This window comes from Pinus tabuliformis, chromosome 8 (assembly GCF_031772625.1).
Source record: "Pinus tabuliformis cultivar Carrire ecotype Pingquan chromosome 8, CPIR1, whole genome shotgun sequence".
Classification (NCBI taxonomy): Eukaryota; Viridiplantae; Streptophyta; class Pinopsida; order Pinales; family Pinaceae; genus Pinus; species Pinus tabuliformis.
Genome location: NC_142294.1, coordinates 672,466,018 through 672,486,395, shown reverse-complemented (window position 1 = coordinate 672,486,395; position 20,378 = coordinate 672,466,018). Strand labels below are relative to the sequence as shown.

Below are 20,378 nucleotides of genomic sequence, written 5' to 3'. Positions count from 1 at the left end.
AGTCTAGTGGGGGAGGTTATGTAAACTAGCATAGACTCAAATTATCACTGTGCATAGGTGATAGGGATTTCATCCATTAATTTGGTGTCTGACTAGGCCAATTTGAGTCTAGCGAGGGTAAAGTATGTACACCTGCATAGACTATGTGTTCTTTTAATAGCAACTGACTTACAGTTCTTAAGATCACATCTGTAAGTTGTGCTTGTAGCACCATTGCCAATTATGAATTTCTCATTCAAATTTTTGGTCATTCTCATTATATCATCATACATGTATAGGGCCGTATTCTCCCCTCAAGAACATACAGATTCATATAGAAATTAATAAGGTGTTCCTCATCGATATCTACGCAAGAAGTTGAACTCTATATACATTATTTATGTTGGCTGCATTTGGGGCCATTGCAGTCAAATAGAAGGGTAGAAAATCATTCGTTTTTCTTCTCTGTATGAAGTAGCGTCTCCAGAATAGAGAAGACAAATAAGGGACCAAACAGGGGAGGCATTGGCGGCTTACTAAAGGCCGCAACCAGCTGCCCTAAGCTTTGCTTCTCAGATATATTGGCTTCCTTTCCATTCACATGCGGTTCTTATAAATGATATTTTGAACTGGGTTTGAAATACACCTTTGTCGGCTGGTTCTGCTGAACGAGCCATTCTGCAATACAGACATGCAATATGAATGTATTCAGGTTCCTAAATTTTGGAAGATATTAACTCCACAACTGGGAAATCTAATTTGACATTTTCAAGAACCACATGGCTTTAATTTCATTGTACCAGCTTTTCTTGGATAGAACTTTTTCAGGATATTCTTACAAAGAAATTCCGCAGTTATCCACATACTCTAGGGCTTTAGTTCAAAACACAAAAATGAGACTTTTCTTTTTTGGTTAACAACCAATGAATATCTCCAATGACCTGCAATCCAAGTCTAGAAATTGTTTAGTATGTGTTCTTGCTTGCACATTGCACATAGAAATTTTGCCATTAATTCTATCTTATGAAGTTTACAACATTTGTTTAGGAAAATCCCAATACGTCAATTTGAACCGATCATGATCCACTGCATAATTCTCACTATAGTCGCACTTAGAAATTCAAATACACAAACTAAAACCCCAAGACATATTTGCAAGTTCAGACAAAAGACAGTACCTAGAACAAATTTGGTTTCTCAGGAAAGATATAACCAGGGGCAAAGAACTCTCATACTATCAAGGAGTGGCAGCTACTCTATAGAGTGGACCTATCAATTAAGATCATGTGTTCTGTCCTTTGAAAACAAATTTGGTTTCTCAGGAAAGATATAACCAGGAGCAAAGAAATCTCATACTATCAAGGAGTGGCAACTACTCTCTAGAGAGGACCTATCAATTAAGAACATGTGTTCTGTCTTTCGAGATCACAAGTTTGAGTCTAGTGGGGGAGGTTATGTAAACCAACATAGACTCAAATTATCACTGTGCATAGGTGATAGGGATTTCATCCATTAATTTGGTGTCTGACTAGGCCAATTTGAGTCTAGCGAGGGTAAAGTATGTACACCTGCATAGACTATGTGTTCTTTTAATAGCAACTGACTTACAGTTCTTAAGATCACATCTGTAAGCTGTGCTTGTAGCACCATTGCCAATTATGAATTTCTCATTCAAATTTTCGGTCATTCTCATTATATCATCATACATGTATAGGGCCATATCCTCCCCTCAAGAACATACAGATTCATATAGAAATTAATAAGGTGTTCCTCATCGATATCTACGCAAGAAGCTGAACTCTATATACATTATTTATGTTGGCTGCATTTGGGGCCATTGCAGTCAAATAGAAGGGTAGAAAATCATTCGTTTTTCTTCTCTGTATGAAGTAGCGTCTCCAGAATAGAGAAGACAAATAAGGGACCAAACAGGGGAGGCATAGGCGGCTTACTAAAGGCCGCAGCCAGCTGCCCTGAGCTTTGCTTCTCAGATATACTGGCTTCCTTTCCGTTCACATGCGGTTCTTTCACATGATATTTTGAACTGGGTTTGAAATACACCTTTGTCGGCTGGTTCTGCTGAACGAGCCATTCTGCAATACAGACATGCAATATGAATGTAGTCAGGTTCCTAAATTTTGGAAGATATTAACTCCACAACTGGGAAATCTAATTTGACATTTTCAAGAACCACAAGGCTTTAATTTCATTGTACCAGCTTTTCTTGGATAGAACTTTTTCAGGATATTCTTACAAAGAAATTCCGCAGTTATCCACATACTCTAGGGCTTCAGTTCAGAACACAAAAATGAGACTTTTCTTTTTTGGTTAACAACCAATGAATATCTCCAATGACCTGCAATCCAAGTCTACAAATTGTTTAGTATGTGTTCTTGCTTGCACATTGCACATAGAAATTTTGCCATTAATTCTATCTTATGAAGTTTACAACATTTGTATAGGAAAATCCCAATACGTCAATTTGAACCGATCATGATCCACTGCATAATTCTCACTATATTTGCACTTAGAAATTCAAATAGGCAAACTAAAACCCCAAGACATATTTGCAAGTTTAGACAGAAGACAGTACCTAGAACAAATTTGGTTTCTCAGGAAAGATATAACCAGGAGCAAAGAACTCTCATACTATCAAGGAGTGGCAGCTACTCTATAGAGTGGACCTATCAATTAAGATCATGTGTTCTGTCCTTTGAAAACAAATTTGGTTTCTCAGGAAAGATATAACCAGGAGCAAAGAAATCTCATACTATCAAGGAGTGGCAACTACTCTCTAGAGAGGACCTATCAATTAAGAACATGTGTTCTATCTTTCGAGATCACAAGTTTGAGTCTAGTGGGGGAGGTTATGTAAACCAGCATAGACTCAAATTATCACTGTGCATAGGCGATAGGGATTTCATCCATTAATTTGGTGTCTGACTAGGCCAATTTGAGTCTAGCAAGGGTAAAGTATGTACACCTGCATAGACTACGTAGTCAAATCATCACTGCACAGAGGTCATCTCTTGTCCCATAAATAAAGGGATTTCATCTGTTAATTCGGCCTCTGACTAGGCCTTGGCCTTAAAATTATATCATTCCTATAATTATTCAAATAATTGATATCTGAATAGGCCTTGACCTTAAAATTATATTATTATGATAATTTAATTTGGAGATTTATAGTGTCTTTAAAGAATAGAAAACTAGACTAAGATTGGGCTTATTGCTCTGTTCCAGAGTCAACAGGACTAAAACTGGAACTCTTGAGCACCTGTCTGAATATACAAGACAAGTTTAGCCTCTCTTTGTAAAGAGAAGAACAGAGGAAACAAAATCGGTGCTTTACAGCATAGTTTCCACAATACATACAGAGTCTATAACTTGTATGCAATGCTGGGATCATAACCCTCGTCTTTTTCAGGTTCATGCTATCATGGTTTGTTCTCAGAAAGTTGTGAGGATGTTGAGAAACAGTTTTATTTTAAATTGTCATCATTCTAAGATCTGTTGTGTAAATCAGTGTTGGTAAATTATCCTCATCTAAATAGCAGGGATCCCAGCTGGTCCTATTGTTTATTTTAAATTGTTGTTGAGAAATTTGTGTCGATCTATATGTGCAGTGGCAATGTCTATCCGCTTGTTATTGCTGCACATCCATCAGAACCTAATCAGTTTGCCATTGGGTTGACTGGGCATTGTCTCAACACCAGGATTGTTGTTTGTTTGAAAGTTCTCCTTTGTTAAATAAGAGCACTCCCAATAGATCTCGGGATAGGTCCAGATATATTATTGTTAGAAATGTCCCTAAAAGTTCACATCACATCACAGGGCAATAGAAATGTAAGGTCTTCCCTTGCAGCTATTATGTTTTTTAGATATAGTTCTAAAAGGGAACCTTAGAAGCCTTAACCAAGACATTAGAATAACTAAAACTCACAATCTGTCTAAATTTATAATATGCCCCAGCTCTCTAGTAATTGTTCCCATGGTATTGTTGGAGGACAGATCGATGTTTGATACTTCCAACAGTCTCTAACTCAGTTTCGAATTCCCGCAAGCTTTGTGGATAGTGTGTGTATAGTCTTTTAATAGCAACTGACTTACAGTTCTTAAGATCGCATCTGTAAGCTGTGCTTGTAGCACCATTGCCAATTATGAATTTCTCATTCAAATTTTCGGTCATTCTCATTATATCATCATACATGTATAGGGCCATATCCATGTGCAATATTACAAGCCTTGGAGAACCTGGTCAGGACATGCAAGAATCTTTTAACAAGAGGCATAGATATTGATGGTAAGATGATAGCTTTACTCTGAGAAATAACAAATTTGAAATGAGGCATAACACCTTGACCCGTTTTGCTTGATGACCCTTTAGTGAATGGTTTATGTTGATTTGAAAGGTAGAGAGTGACGGTGATTACACACACTAATATCACTGAACCTAATGAGATGCAAACAATAGCTGTTGTTCACACAGAAGCTATCGATTTACACAATCAATAGATAACACTATCAATATAATCTAAAGGATATTTAATACAAATCTATGGAATCTGATTTGTAATATCTAGTTCTGTTTTCACCTTTTGGTTGTCTGGCAGATATCCCACAAAGTCATCCAATCCAATAGCCACAGAGACCTGGATTTCCAAAAAAACTGAGGCAAAAATCGTTCCCATCAGATAAAATGTACAGACTTGACAATATCAAGAAGAAAACTGAATTTGATCTAGAAATAAAATGTGTTCATTATATCTATACCTTTCTGGGGTAAACCTTGTAAAGTTCTGTGTGACAGGAATATTCCCAGACAAATTGTTGTGGCAGAGGTTTCTGTAAAATAAATTGATCGTTTCCAGTATGAATAAGTACTAGTTGATATACGAGGATTGTTTCCTCTATAATTTCACGATGAAATGAACAAAAAATAGCACCAATTCAGGCAAATTCTTATAGAGTAGTAAGGCTAAAGTAGTTGTTCAATTTCCATGGCATCTCCTCTGATAAACTGTTGTTATTCAGTATCCTGTATATTATCCACTTACAGAGTTATTTTCAGAATAATTGTGAGGGTATTAATAAATTGTAATTTAGGGACAATAAAGAATGCAGTAAATGATATTTATAGACAATATCCACACTAAAGAATAGTTAGATAGAAAATGAGATGCTAATATATATGTCACATAAAATGTGTAACAAAAATGAAGGTGGCATTGTTTATTTTGGGAAATGCTAATGTATTTACAAGCATTTCAAGTATTTTTGTTCCAGGGCATGGGAGCAACATTTAAGGAAAATCAAAGAGAAAGATGTAAAGATGGGATTATACAATGTGATACAAACCAAGTCATTTGTAGATAAATTGTAGAAGAGAAGATCTATGGTTTATATGTTAAGCTAAATGTGCAACTCTGAGTAGAAGCTATGGGTTCATACTATCACCTCAATGTACCATTATGGGTATTATTCTTCTCTTGAAATTGATGTAACTATTTTATCTCTATTTAATAATCCTCGTTGTTGTTCAGCTATGGAAATCTCTTTTGAAAAAGGGTTCAATAAGATGCTAGTGTTGTTCATGGGGCAACTCGAACTGTCAGAACTTAGACCTATGACAGCATGGAAAGGAAGAAATACTCAGAGAAAATGCAGGGTTAGATAGCCTAAAAAAATCTCTTCCTATACAGAATCCAGATTGCTGTGGAGACTTGAGGAAGGGATGGAATAACATCAAGAGAAAACTATCAAGATTCAAAACTAGTTTAGATAGACAAAGAAGGACAATAGTTTTGGTGTTTTATCTCAGGGTACAGAAACCAGAATTACAGGAATTAACAGCAGATGTGTCTGAGCAAGTTGAATTTCGCTATGTGATGAACTAGGATTTGGTGCCTATTATATTGATGAAATTTTTGTATTGAGGGTTACTTTTATTTCAGATCTTCTTTTTCCAGGTTTTTTATTAGGCAAAATGTTTGTTCGTTTAAAGTAGAAATATCATTATACTAAGAGGAATTTAGTCTTAGAAGAATTGTTTAGAGTTTAGCTTCAATAACAAAGTTCGAAGTCATTAGAATAGAGCTCATCACATCACTTAAAATAATTGAACTTGGATGAGTCCTTTGCATGTTTTTGGTTATAAGAGCCCTATGCACATTGATGATGTACCCCAAGTTGCAGATGTGGAGAGGGCAGGTCAAATATACCATAAATTCAGAGATCAGCCAGAGGCCAAATGTCATACTGGTCATTAGCAAAAGGCTTATTCCTATCTCTCTGGAAGGAAGTACTTTTGACTGCATCCTTAGTAGCACTGGAAACTTGTGGATCATATGTAGGTCCATATTTTATAAGTGCCTTTATTCTGTTTCTAGATGGAAAGAAAAAATTTGAAAGTCAAGGCTATGTGCTAGTTTGCGAATTTCTTGTGGCATAGGGTCTTCATCAATCTCAAATTTGAATTTTAGAAGTATCCATTTACTAACAAAGTTCCATTCAGTAAACTCAGGGCTAACACTCACACTCAGATATATTCTTTTCTTAGGAGACCAAGAAGATCAACTTCTTTTATTTCTTCACTTCTTATGTTAAATCTATTGTTTGCTGCAACTTTGTGATTGATATCAAGCAGGGGATAAATCTTGTGAGGTGTGTTTGCACTGAATGCTAGCTGATGTACTGCTTTCCATCATTTTTTATGTTTCTTGGGTTGAACCTCCAGTAACGATTCTTGTTATATTTATCTCTAGTACAATTTCTAAATTTAATGATATCATATTGTACTAAATTTAATGATATCATGTTTGTGACTAAAGAACATCAGCAAGGTTGCTAGTGCTTAGAAACAGGCTTTGCTTTTATCTTTAATGAGTCAATATTTTCTTGGGCAGAATTTGGCAAAAGAAATTGTAAGATCGAGGCAAGCTATTCAGTGCCTTTATGAGAACAGGGCATAGCTGAATTCGATATCTACGCACCTTGGAGAAAGTGGTGGTAATTTTTTCTTTACTACTTGTTCTCGGATCATCTTGCATGCAGTTTAATCTCTGTTCTGTTATTGAATTTCTCCCTACATTTATCTGAAAATATCCATTTTTTACTATATGTCAAGCAGTTGCAAGCTAAATATGATATTAACTAATTTGTAGTTGTTGTTCAACTTTCAGCGTTGAAGGACATTTCTGGACGTTCTCTGTATTGCTTCATCTCTGGTAACAACCTTAATCTCCTTTCCGAGTTTTTGCTTCATTTCTATTTCATCCATGGACCATGATAGAAAATCCTCTTCCATTAATTGTACATTAGCCACTGAGCAACTATAGAGTCTTACTTGAAAGCAGAAAGTGTTTTTCATATATCTAACATTATGTATATTATAGAAGTAAAAGATGAATCTTTTATCATATTGTTCAAGTTCCTTTGGAGACAATGCTTAATAGTAAGTGGGTATTATGGTATACATTTTTATTTGTTGGGGCACCCACATTTGCCTAGGATTTTATAACATAAGAAAGCCTTTAAATCCCTACAAAACCTTCCTCGTGAGGATTAGATTGTGTGGATTATGTTGGGTTTTCTTCCTGCAAAGACTATTAATTTGCATAGCACTGTGCAACTTATAATGTTGGTTACTCACACAACAATGTTAAATACTGATACTTTGCATTGGCCTACTCTGTTTTCTCACTGGGCAATTCAACTTTCAGCATTGAGGGACATTTCTGGGCGTTTTCTGTATTGCTTCATCTCCGGTAACAACCTTAATCTCCTTTCCGAGTTTTTGCTTCATTTCTATTTCATCCATGGACCATGATACAAAATCCTCTTCCATCAATTGTACATTAGCCACTGAGCAACTATAGAGTCTTATAAATTTCATTCAAAATTATTTCCCGATTGAAATGATTCAGTTATATATATGCTTTCTTGATAATTTAAACTTTATTCCTTTGTGTTAAACTAATGCAAAGTGGTGCCATCGTGACTGTCTTGTTTCTAGTGAACAGACTCTAGAAAATCTTAGATACAAACTTCAATAGCTTTGCTTATGTCTGTCGGAATTCTGGACTAGTCATATCCCTGTATTGATATTATATTCCACTTGGCATTTCTTTTGTCATCCACACATTAAGAAAGCAGAAAACAAATACATGCATGTCCATTTACATTTAGAATGCATGCGGAAATTGATTTAGGACTTTGCGTGTGCTCTCCGCTCTATGTTGAAACAATTTCACTTCTCTTTCCTTAGTAGCTAGGATTTTCACTGCAAAAAAGAAAGTAAACGATTGTTTATCATCTTAGATTGCATATTTAGGAATTATATATGTACATCACGCGATCAACCTTAAAGGCAAACTTCTTAAGAAAGATAAACTGTAAAATACATTTCAATAAACATAAAAGCGCTTTGGAACCTAACGCACACCATTTAGAAGTCTAGGCTAGAGACTATCACTTTCATCGTAGGTTGGGTGATTCCTCCTCTTTGAAATGACAAGTGCCAGTACGGACTTGTGCTCCCACGTACCGTCGAGTATATATTGGGAGACCACAGTAGGCTATATCCTTTATCCTTAGGAAGCCGTGTCTGCCGCCCTATCGATCGCAATGCACTGAACACATCATTCGGGAAGATTGACTGCCGTACCATAAAAAGTATTCTACAGTTTTGTGATTGGTTTGGTAATCCCCCTGTCTAGATATCCAGAGTAGTCACTTTCGTTCCTTTTCAGAATCCTTAAAAGAAAAGGACCATCTGAGCACTTTTCACTTCAGGCTCGTTAAAAATCGAAGGCGACTAGAGTCATCTTTAGCTTTTTCTCGACTCTTAAAAATTGAAAAAGCAAATTGTGTCAAAGTGTCATAAAATTTATTTAAATCAGAATAACCTCACTATTCCCTCGCTGGTCTTAGGGTGAGAAAATGGAGTCCACCAATCAAGGATTTCCCCTTGGAGGAATCCTGCTCCCTTTTCCTCTAGGGGAGATGTTGGTGCACCTCATATGGCTACATTGTCCCTTCCAGGGCTTGCAATTGGCCTACCAATATGATTTTTCTCGACCTCTGCCATTCAAAACACCGTGATTCTTGAACAATCAACTCAGCAACCAGAAGATACTAGAGTTACCCAAATCGAAGGCGGCTAGAACCATCTTTAGCTTTTTCTCGGCTCTTAAAAATTGAAAAAGCAAGTTGTGTCAAAGTGTCATAAAATTTATTCAAATCGGAATAACATCACTGCTCCCTCGTTGGTCTCAATTTGACAAAATGGAGTCCACCAATCAAGGATTTCCCCTTGGGGGAATCCTACTCCCTTTTCCTCTAGGGGAGATGTTGGTGTACCTCATATGGCTACATTGTCCCTTCTAGGGCTTGCACTTCGCCTGCTGGTATGGCTTTTCTCGACCTCTGTCGCTCAAAACACCATGATTCTTGGGCAATCAAATTAGCAACCAGATGATACTAGAGTTACCCCCAAACCTTCTATTTCGTTTGTTTCTCCCTCTCCTTCCTCTGCGCTTGGTGGAAGTATGCTTAAAAAAAATGATCGTATAAAAGTTGTTGTAATAAATATCTTTCTTCATTATGTTTACAAGCTTAGATGCCCACTCATTTAGAAAAAAACTGAACATGCTTCTTTCCCTTTGCCCTTTAATTCATATTTTCTCAAGTAATGCTGTAGGAATGTAATGAATTTTAAACATCTTACGCGAAGAAAACAACATTTTTGTGTTTTGTTTTGTACCAGAAAATGACAACAAACCTTACTGAAAATGCAATTTCCTCAATGTTATCTGGATCAACTCATATTCAAACATACCTACAAATTGTTGAACTTGAGCCAATACAATCAATGCAAAATTCAACTCCACGATATCGTACTGCAATTTCAGACGGAACAGATAAGAAACACATCATGCTTCCAAAAGATTTCAATCATCTCGTAGCAACAAGCTTGCTACAAAAGGGTTCTATTATAAATGTTAAAAGTTGGACTGCCTCAGCTATTGGTCATTCAACGTAAGTTTGTTATAAATTTCTTATTTCAAATTTAACATTTTTTATTTATAACACAACCGCTTCTAACAGTTATTCCTTTGACTCTCATTTGTCGTGTAGGTCTATAAAGCTAATAGACTTTGAAATATCTACTTCATTTGCACCCTTAATTGGCAATCCAAAAACTATGAGTATCCCCATCACATCTGATGAAAACACTCCATCCTCATCGGATCCACATCCTCCATCAAAAAGACACAGCCCTCTTCCAACTACTCCAACTCCGTCCATTCTACCAGTTCAAATTCCCATCAAATCGTTAAACCCTTACCACTCAAATTGGTTCATAAAAGGATACGGTTAAAGGAAAACATCTCTTTGACAGTTTCAGAATCAATACGGACCCGGTAAAGTGTTTGGTTTTGACCTGTTCGATACAGAGGGTGGAGAAATACATGTTACATGTTTCAACAATGTCGCAGATTATTTTTTCGACAAAATCCAAAATGGAAATGTCTACATTGTCTCTAAAGGGAATGTAAAAATGGCTAATAAGCAATACAACCACTTGAACAATGATTGGGAAATTTTGTTGAATGCAACATCTACCATAGAACATGTTGCCAACGAAAAAAACATAACCCAACAGTGCGATTCAATATAAAATCAATTGATGATATTAGAACAACAAACGTCAACTCCATTGTTGATATTCTTAGTGTTGTCACAGACATTTCCAGTGTATGCACTATACGTAGAAAAGATAGCTCTGAAGTCAATAAACAAACAGTACAACTTCGAGACATGTCAGGGTATAGCATAGATGCAATCTTTTGGGGAGATAATTTTAATGCCGTGTCACAGGAAATTTCCTCCCTATGTGCTACAGGAAATAACCCCATCATTATAATCAAATCTGCACGTGTTGGAGGATTTAATGGAAAAAATATCGGCACTACAACGAGATCCATTTTTCTTGTAGATCCTGACATTGAAGAGGCCCATGCGCTAAAGTCGTGGTTTAAAAAAGAAGGTTCGACTGCAGCTTCTACATCTTTGACAACAAGATCTCCTTTTGGCCACCAACAAAAAAAAATAACAATTGCTGACATTTACAGTATGGATTCCTTAGAGAAACCAACATTTTTCCAATTAAAGGCAACAATAACAAAAATTGGTATGGATAGCTTTTACTACATTTCTTGCCCGTCGATTGTTGGTGGGAAAAAATGCATGGAAAAACTTATTCCACAAAATACAGGGATGTGGTTCTGTCCAAAATGCAACGCTGAAGTAAGTGATTGTGATTACAGATACTTATTGAAAATCGACATACAAGATCACACTGGTGAATTGGCTTCAACTGTTGCTTTCGAAGACGCGGGCTCTACAATTCTTGGAAATAATGCCAAAGACTTCTATCTATTATCTTCAGATCTAGAACTGATCAAGGAAATTGTCTCTAGAGCTCTATGGACAGATCATATCTTCACACTATCGGTGAAGACAAAATCTTTTAAAGAAGTCCCACGATTGAAATGCGTTATCATAAAAGAAGAAAAACTGCATTTCACGACAGAATGCAAAAACATCCTTCAAGAAATTCAGAGCATCTCGACATTGTAGATAAATATTGCAAAATGTATTCCTTGCTTTTTGGCAATTCCTATTGTCCAATTTTATAAATACAACTTTACAAGATATATTGTTGCATGTCTTCTTATGAAATTTTCTTATATACCATTGAAATAAATATTCGTTCTCCATTGTATCTAGCATTATGTGAGTAGACAAAATCACATTTTTTTTTCCTTTTATCAGCTTTACACATGAAACTACCTACATGTATGCAGAAAAAATACTAATACGTTCTTTCAAAAACATTTCTCAAATAAAAAAATTCACATGGCACTATTCAGAACTTAGATTTTTTTCCCCTTCTTTCGCTTTCGCTTGCATTTTTTACCCTTCTTTCGCTTTCATACAATAACATGGTTGTTGTCTCCAAATAACATTCTTCTTTTCCCCTCCCTTGCTTATAGGTACCATAAATTTTGCGAATGGCTTCTTCTTCTAATAATGAACGTGCTCGAAGATACTATGCAACAAATAAAGAACGAATAAATGCATGACACCATGAGCTTTACCAAGCAAAAAAAAACATCATAGAATGTCAAAAACACAAAAAACAAAAGGGTGACCAACCTTGCTCGTCTAAAATGGCCAACCTTGAAAACAATCCTCCCTTGCAATTATCAGACTCTTCATCTTCTCAGCAAACCTCTCAAACAAATACGTCCATGCCTCATTACCCTAACCCCTCCTTCGCACATGCTTTCAACAACATTTATACTGATCAAGCACATCGAGATTTCCGTCCAAATATTGATAAACTTCCACCTAAATGCCCATGCTCCATTTGTCTTGAATCATATCCTGGAATACATATCCGCAATTCCAACCACATGTATTGCTGCTCCAGATGCGTCTCTGAAACAAAGGGTCATCGCTTCTCATTATCAAACAACATGGACCCTGGCCCTCAACCAAATACCCTTACGTCTCTTTCACAAATAGAAGAAAGGCTCATTGCTAGGGTTAACCCTATACTGTAGGTAACACATGCATGTGGTGGCCAGTATAAATACAGTGGCCACACAATTTGTTTTGCTCAAGACATTACAAAAATCGCAAACATGTTGCCACAACGTGTTGAGCGCTTGGACATCCTAATTGTCACGCGTCATAGTAATGACCATAAGGCTTATGATTTCATTGTCAGTAGACATCACGTTCTCACTGCATTGAATACAAATTGGCTAATGACCCATACTATAAGAATTTTCGTATTGATTCCAATGCACTGGCATCCTTACCAGCAATCCCCACCGATGTCTCCTCCTCCCTTCACCATTCCAATACTACAGAAACCACTGTCCGCCTTCCACTTGAACCACCCCATGAGCTCACCGAAGATTTCACAACCCATCCGCTGGCCAAACATCATCATTCGTACCCATCATACCTAATACAAATACAGAAATCCAAGAAATCCGCCATTATTTGCATGCTTACAACCACCAATCTAATACTACAATTGAGTGGCCAACAATTGGTTTATTGCCAGTCAATGAATACAACACAGAAGGTCTACTCTCTATGGCTTTCCCCGCCCTTTTCCTGACAGGCGCTGCAATGCCAAATCAGCCAAGAATGAAAGCAGTGCAGTTACATGAATATGCACTTCATCTCATATGTTACTACGATAACAGATTTGGAAGCCACCCACGCTTTCGTTATTACATATATAATCTCATGATGCAGCATCGCAGTCAAGCAACAGCGTCGATTTTTGTGAAAAAAACATCACAGATAACTTTCCAATATCTATTCAAGATCTGAACATTCGATTAGAACAATTTCCAGATGAGAAATTGGCAGAGCAAGTCATGCGATTCGGTAGCTATTTACATGGAACAAGGTCATTTTGGCACAAAGCTAAAAATGAACTAATGGACATGATATCTCAACTCGGTTGCCCGACGTTCTTCTTCACATTAAGTGCAGCTGATACAAAATGGCCTGATCATCATGCAATCATGCCCAGATGTCTTCCTACTGATATTGCAAAACAACATAAGTGGAGAAATGATAACATTATCTCTAACCCACATTTAACATCACTATATATGGACCATAGATTCACAGCATTTCGTGAGATTATCTTAGAGAAACACTTGAATACAAAAGATTACTAGTACAGGTACGCATTCTACCGCATTTGTTTTCCTCCAAGAACTCTAAACAAAATTCCTCACCTATTGCAAAATTATCTTACAAAAACGCATACATGTTAGGTATGAATGGAAACATAGGGGATCTGCGCACATCCATGGTTTCCTTTGGATAGAAAATGCACCTGATATGGAGAATCTCCACTGGGAAGACACAGAAGCAGTCAATATTACAAGGCAGTTCTTCGACAAATATATTTCCGCTTGGAACCCTCGTGCTCCTTCGACTTCAAACCAACCAAATGCTTGGACAAATCCCGAAGACCCTTGCCTATTGTCCACACCGCAAATCTTCAGAACCAATCCTTTCAGTGACTATGAACAACTCGTCAATTGTGTTGAACATCACAAAAAATGCTCAGAAAGCACGTGCCTAAGAAAAAATGGATCCTCACTCCAATGTCATTATAAAGCACCATGGGAATTACATCCAAAATTCGCCTTATTCATTGATTCCAATGGCCAAAAAACATACACCCCTGCTCACAACGACGATCGAATCAATAGCCATAACCCTACCATCCTATCTATTTGGTGTGAAAATGTTGACTGCCAACCAGTACTCTCCATACACGTTGTACAAAAATATATCGCCAAATATGCATCCAAAGCAGAAAAAAATCTGAAAGCTTCCTCCACATGCTACGTAGAATTGTCCTGGCTTCACCCATTGCTGACCCAGCAACATCCGCATTTCGAAAATTTCTTGCAGAAACCCTTGTTGATCATGACATTGGAGCACAAGAAACCTGCCATATGCTACAAAAATTACCATTAACATTATGTAGTCGACCATTCATTTCTTTAAATGTAAACCAAAAAATTCTTATGTGCCTTCCACAAACGAACACCACCTCCACTACATCCTCGCAATTCATAGATACATATATCCAGCGCCCTTCTACCCTAGAGTCCACATCACTAATAGAATTGGCAAGATCCTGGTCATATGATCCTCGTCGCAAAACAAACAAATGGAAACAAAGGCCTACAAAAGCAATTGTTCGCGTCATACCACGTTACTCCTCCATACCATCCACAACAGAACCTTGCTACGCTGACTTTTACAGGGTTGAACTTATGCTATACAAACCTTTTCGCCATATCGTACAAGATATAGGAGATTCTGCTGCAGAATTCATCGCAAATTGGCAAACATTTCGTCCATTCTACAATCCTTGGCATCAACACCGCACACTATCTAATATTGAATCTGTCACAAATGATACCTTAACTATAAATGAAGCCAATCCAACAGACACCATGGAAATAAATGAATGGGAATTACTTTCCCAATTACACCCACAAATGAGCTTCTCATAAACGACCTTAACATGCTTGGTCTTCGTGGCTTTGATGACACCCATAACTGGAATCATACCACTATCCCATTGGATCTACAAAATAATGCAATACAATTCATTGAGAATAGCCTCTCCATCCACCACATTATTCAAACACATCAACATACCCTGCCGACCCTTACTACATTATCTCCAATGCAAAGAAAAGCTCTAAATATTATTTTTAATCATTTTGCTAGGAAGGATTATTTACCCGCTCTCAGAATGATAATACAAGGCACTACTGGTACGAGAAAATCCTTCCTTATTAATTGCATCAAAGATATGCTCATAGGCCTTGCAAGCCTGGAACCTTCACCGATCATGCTCCTCGCCCCTACAGGGGTTCTTGCCTTCAACATACAAGCATCGACAATCCATTCTGCTTTGCACCTTCCTATAAAGGATCTTATGCCGTTAGAAGGTAATGCTCTTGCAAAATTCCAGAAGAACTCAGGCATATAAGATACATACTAATCGATGAAATGAGCTTCATTGGGCCAAAGCTTCTCAGCCATATTGATGAACGTCTTCGTGAGGCATTTCCCTACCAAAGAAACACTCCTTTCGGTGGTTGTTCCATAATATTGGTTGGTGATCTCGGTCAGCTACCACCCGTCAAAGACATACCTCTATATGTAGGGACGAGCCATGGAAGCGCACTGTGGAACACCTTCAACACAATCATCACATTAGACACAATATTTCATCAACAAGGTGACGACATCGCACAGGTTACTTTCAGGAACATTCTCCAGAACATTAGAGATGCAAATCCAACAATCGACGACTACAACGTACTCATGTCGCGCATAGATTCCTTTTTATCAGAAGAAGAAATATGTTCATTCCATGATTCCATGCATCTATTTCCAACAAATGCTCAAACAATGGTCCATAATAAGAAAATGATGAAATCTCTAAACACTCCTATCGCACAATCCATTGCTGAAGATGACAACACATATTCCAGTGCTTCCTATGAAGACGAGCAACTTGATCGAATTGTATTGCTATGCAATGGAGAAAAAGTTATGTTGACTTCCAACCTTTGGGTTTCAGTCGGTCTTGTTAATGGTTCCCTTGGAAAAATTGTAACCATCTTTTACAAAGAATCAACTGCACCACCACAAATTCCAACATTTGTTGTCGTAGATTTTCCCGAGTACATTGGGCCTCCTTGGGATGAAAGAAACCCCACTCACTTGCCTATTCCAGCAGTAAAAAGAAATGGTCGTGCACAAATTCCACTGAAGATGGCTTGGGCTTTAACCATACATAAATCTCAAGGTATGACACTTCCAAAAGCAACAATTGACATTGGAAAAACAGAACTTCAAGGTCTCACATTCACAGCTATTTCAAGAGTGCCTTCTCTACAAGATCTCCGGATTAACCCCGCATTCAGTTTCGATCGTTACAGTAAAATGAAGGACAACAAAAACATTGCTCGCAGAAAACATGCAGAAGAAATTCTCCGTTCAATGCCGCCTCCAGATAATCTGCTCCAACCCATACTTTGACATCAACAAAAGGTTTCCTCCATTTATTTACCTCATTCTATTTCATAACATACTTTTCATATCTTTCAACAGCAACCAACTTTAATCAATATTAGTAAATAAGCAAATATTAGAATGTCTTTATATTATCTGTACATCTCATTCTAACCTTTTCTTTCTTTTGCAACAGGCCACATGGGCTCAGAAATAACATACCTGCACAACTACATGTAGATTGGCAAGCAAAAAAACTGCATCTCCAGCTGTGCATTAACCTCCAATGGTGTTCAATATGCCGTTATTCACCATGCATCTTCCACTAACAATATATGAATCCCCATAGTAAAGGTAACTTCATTACCATTCATTCCGGATTCATTTTAACACAACTCACTTGCAAAGTATTACTAATAAATTTCTGCAGCTAATTTACATATTACTAATTCTAACAAAATATACATTTTTCAGGTCCATTACTGCTTCTTCAGGTCTTCGCTACCTCCACCATGTTTTCGTACAACTTCAAATATGGAATGACAAGCACAATGTTCTTTAGACTATTATATTCCTTCTCGAACCTCTTTTGTTATAATTCATTGTTTGTATTTTCCATTTCAAACTTGAAAAAGGATGTTTCAAGATCAAATACCGTTTTCATGGTTTGTTTCCTCACAACTATTTGTGTTTTCCATTTAAAACTTTAAAAAGGATGTTACAACACACTATTTGTATTTTCCATTTCAAACTTTAAAAAGGATGTTACAATACACTATTTGTATTTTCCATTTCACACTTAAAAAAGGATGTTTCAACATCAAATACCATTTTGATAGTTTATGTCCTACAACTATTTGTGTTTCCCATTTCAAACTTAAAAAGGGATGCTTCAAGATCAATACCATTTTGATAGTTTATGTCCTCACAACCATTTCATTGTCAATGGGTTTTAACAAATTTTGTTTACAAAATCAATTGACTTTAGTGATTATAATACACGTTTTCAATATATCTTCATATTACTTTAATTTTCCATTTGAATAATGATTTCTTAAATAGCCCTTTCCAAATCAATATGGTTGCCCGGTTGTTGTTTGCATATTAATTTAATTTCCCATTTGAATACTGATTTCTTAAATATCCCTTTCCAAATCAATATGGTTGCCCGGTTGTTGTTCGCATGGATTCATTCATTTATCTTCACCTTTAACTCCACAACTTTTACCAACTACAAACAAAGGTCTCTAAACAGGTTCAATGCATATTTATGGCTACTTGCATTCCATTTCAATGGTTTTAGGCATCGCTCCCTCAAATTAAAACTCGAATTCATCGACCCTTGCTTTCAAAAAACCCCGCAAAAGCCTATTCACGTTTCAATATTCTTCCACACACTATGCCTTACAGCGTTTCCTTTGCAACATTAGGTGCAAATGCTAGTTAATCTTTATATTAAGATATACTAATATAATGGTGTTAAGAGGTGCTCTCCAACTTTATATGGAAGAGATGTCATAATGTCGAGTAAATTTTTTGACTTGGTCAAATTACATAAAATTAAAATAAAATCGATTTGTCCTATGAAAATTTTGATTCCGTCAGATTACATAAAAAATAAATAAAATTTAAGAAATAAAATCAAATAAAAAAACAAAATAATAACTAAAATAAAATTGATTTTGAACTCGTTGTTTTTATAATTTTCTAATAGTATTCTAATAGGAAATATATATATAAAAACTTCTTTTAGAGTGAAAAAACATTTAATTCTTTTAAATTGTTAATAAGTAATCAAACTGTTAAATTTTTTTAGAGTGAAAAAACATCTAATTCTTTTAAATAATTGATACATCCAAAATTATAATGAATCTTTACAACAAAATCATTATTATGAAATTAAATATTTTAACTATATTTAACAAAAATAAATTTAAAAACTTTATTATTATAATATAAATAAAAAATACGGCATTCCATCCCATTGTAAATTAAACTTAGTTTATTTATATTATATCTAAATGTTTATATATGTATATGTTATTTTACATTTTGTAAAATGATTTTAAATAATTATTTTTTAAAGTTTATTTCTTAATTTTTTTTAAAATATATATATATATATATATATTCAATTTTAATAATAAAATTTAATATATTGTCTTTTAAGGGTAGGTCAATTAGTGGTGGTCATGCAAATGAAGTATTAGTGCAAGGAGTTTCAAGAATTAATAGTAATAGCTGTTGGAATCCTTTTCATGTCACACCATTAGGAGAGTTGCCAGGCTGCCTATTTTTCTAGTAAAAATAAAATATATAAATTCTAATATATTATATTATTTATACAAATTATATATATATATATATATATATATATATAATTTGCGTGTATGTGTTGTACTAATCGATTCTAACGACTATCACTATGAACTCTATGTACTCGCCTAGATTACCTAGAGTCGATTAGTACTAGAGAAGCCTAGTTGAATATTCCTTTAGTCATAAAAAAAAAAAATATATATATATATATATATATATATATTAAATATAAAACTATATATATATATATATATATATATCATAAATTAAAATAATTAAAAAATACAATATAAATAATGATTTGATGATTGATGTTTATTAAGATAAAAAAAGGTTTTATCATATTTGAGGAAGACAATATAGTTTTAGAATTCTTTGAAACTCTATGGCCATCCTCAAAATTATCTTTAATTAAAATTTAAAAAACATTATTTAAATGAAAGGGTTTTCTATTTTCAATCTTTTTTGATGTCATAGAGGTGACAAACCCTTTTAATTTAAATATTTTGCAAATGAAAAGAGAAGTCAATTTATGAGGATTAAGATTTATTTCAATAATATTTAGCTTCTAAAAAATAAAATACTTTTTTATATTTTAAAAAGGGTAGGATAGATGATGATGGGATGTGATATGAAGATTAGGAAATTCAGTTGGTAAAAATCTAGCCCGGACCTAACCTAATCCTTAGGTGATTAAAGGCTAAGTTAGCCCTAACCTAACCTAATCTTTAGGTGATTTTGATGACTAAAATGCCACTTAATAACTATTTATAAAACTAAAAATTAAACATGCAATTATTTCAAAACTCACCCAACTTGCAAACTAAAAAAATATAATATATATATAAAAAAATTAAATTTTAAATATAATATACTAGTGCATATGATTGACCAAAATAAATTCAAACTCATTTATGCTATAAAATTCATATTTGCGTACATTTCTGCCTGAGAATATCATTAAGATTCTCCGAAAATTATATATATAGTAATCCACGAGAGCCGACGATAGTCATATAACTAGCATTTGCATCTTATGTTGCAAAGGAAACGCCGTAAGGCATAGAGTGGGGAAGAATAGCATAGAGTGGGGAAGAATAGGGACATGTGAATGGACATTGTTGAAAGCAATGGTGGATGATGATGAGTTACAATTGCAATAGTTAGTTATGTGTATTCTGAAAATGGATATTTTGTAAATAATAATAGTTTGTGGAAGAATAGTGACATGTGAATGGACATTGTTGAAAGAAAGGGTGGATGATAATGAGTTACAGTTGAAAGTATTAGTTATGTGTATTTTGAATATGGATATTTTGTAAATAATAGTAGTGTGTAGAAAAATAGCAACATGTGAATGGACATTGTTGAAAGATAGGGTGGATCATAATGAGTTATACTTGAAATAATTAGTTATGTCTATTCGAATA

At 35.3% G+C, this 20,378-nt stretch overlaps 1 protein-coding gene and 1 long non-coding RNA gene across 4 annotated transcripts; one reads left to right on the top strand and one right to left on the bottom strand.

The window, feature by feature from the left end:
- Nucleotides 1-593: 593 nt before the first annotated feature.
- LOC149237368 (uncharacterized) lies at nucleotides 594-2,405 on the bottom strand. 3 transcript variants are annotated; one of them, XR_016245253.1, is made up of 4 exons: nucleotides 2,195-2,405; nucleotides 1,932-2,072; nucleotides 780-920; nucleotides 594-657 (listed from the first exon to the last, which is right to left on the bottom strand). XR_016245253.1 is itself a non-coding variant. In XM_089366806.1 (2 exons), the coding sequence occupies exons 1-2, from the start codon at nucleotides 2,256-2,258 to the stop codon at nucleotides 1,843-1,845; spliced, it is 294 nt and encodes a 97-aa protein (XP_089222932.1). In that variant the 5' UTR covers nucleotides 2,259-2,390; the 3' UTR covers nucleotides 1,706-1,842. The 3 variants fall into 3 exon arrangements, 1 of the variants encoding a protein (XP_089222932.1); XR_016245254.1 differs by having other exon boundaries at nucleotides 780-933; nucleotides 2,195-2,403; XM_089366806.1 differs by lacking the exons at nucleotides 594-657; nucleotides 780-920 and having other exon boundaries at nucleotides 1,706-2,072; nucleotides 2,195-2,390.
- A 5,241-nt stretch (nucleotides 2,406-7,646) lies between these two features.
- On the top strand, nucleotides 7,647-17,214 carry LOC149237367 (uncharacterized). The gene is made up of 3 exons (XR_016245252.1): nucleotides 7,647-7,745; nucleotides 16,826-16,983; nucleotides 17,104-17,214. It is a non-coding gene; the product is annotated as an uncharacterized LOC149237367 (long non-coding RNA).
- The last annotated feature ends 3,164 nt before the right edge of the window (nucleotides 17,215-20,378 follow it).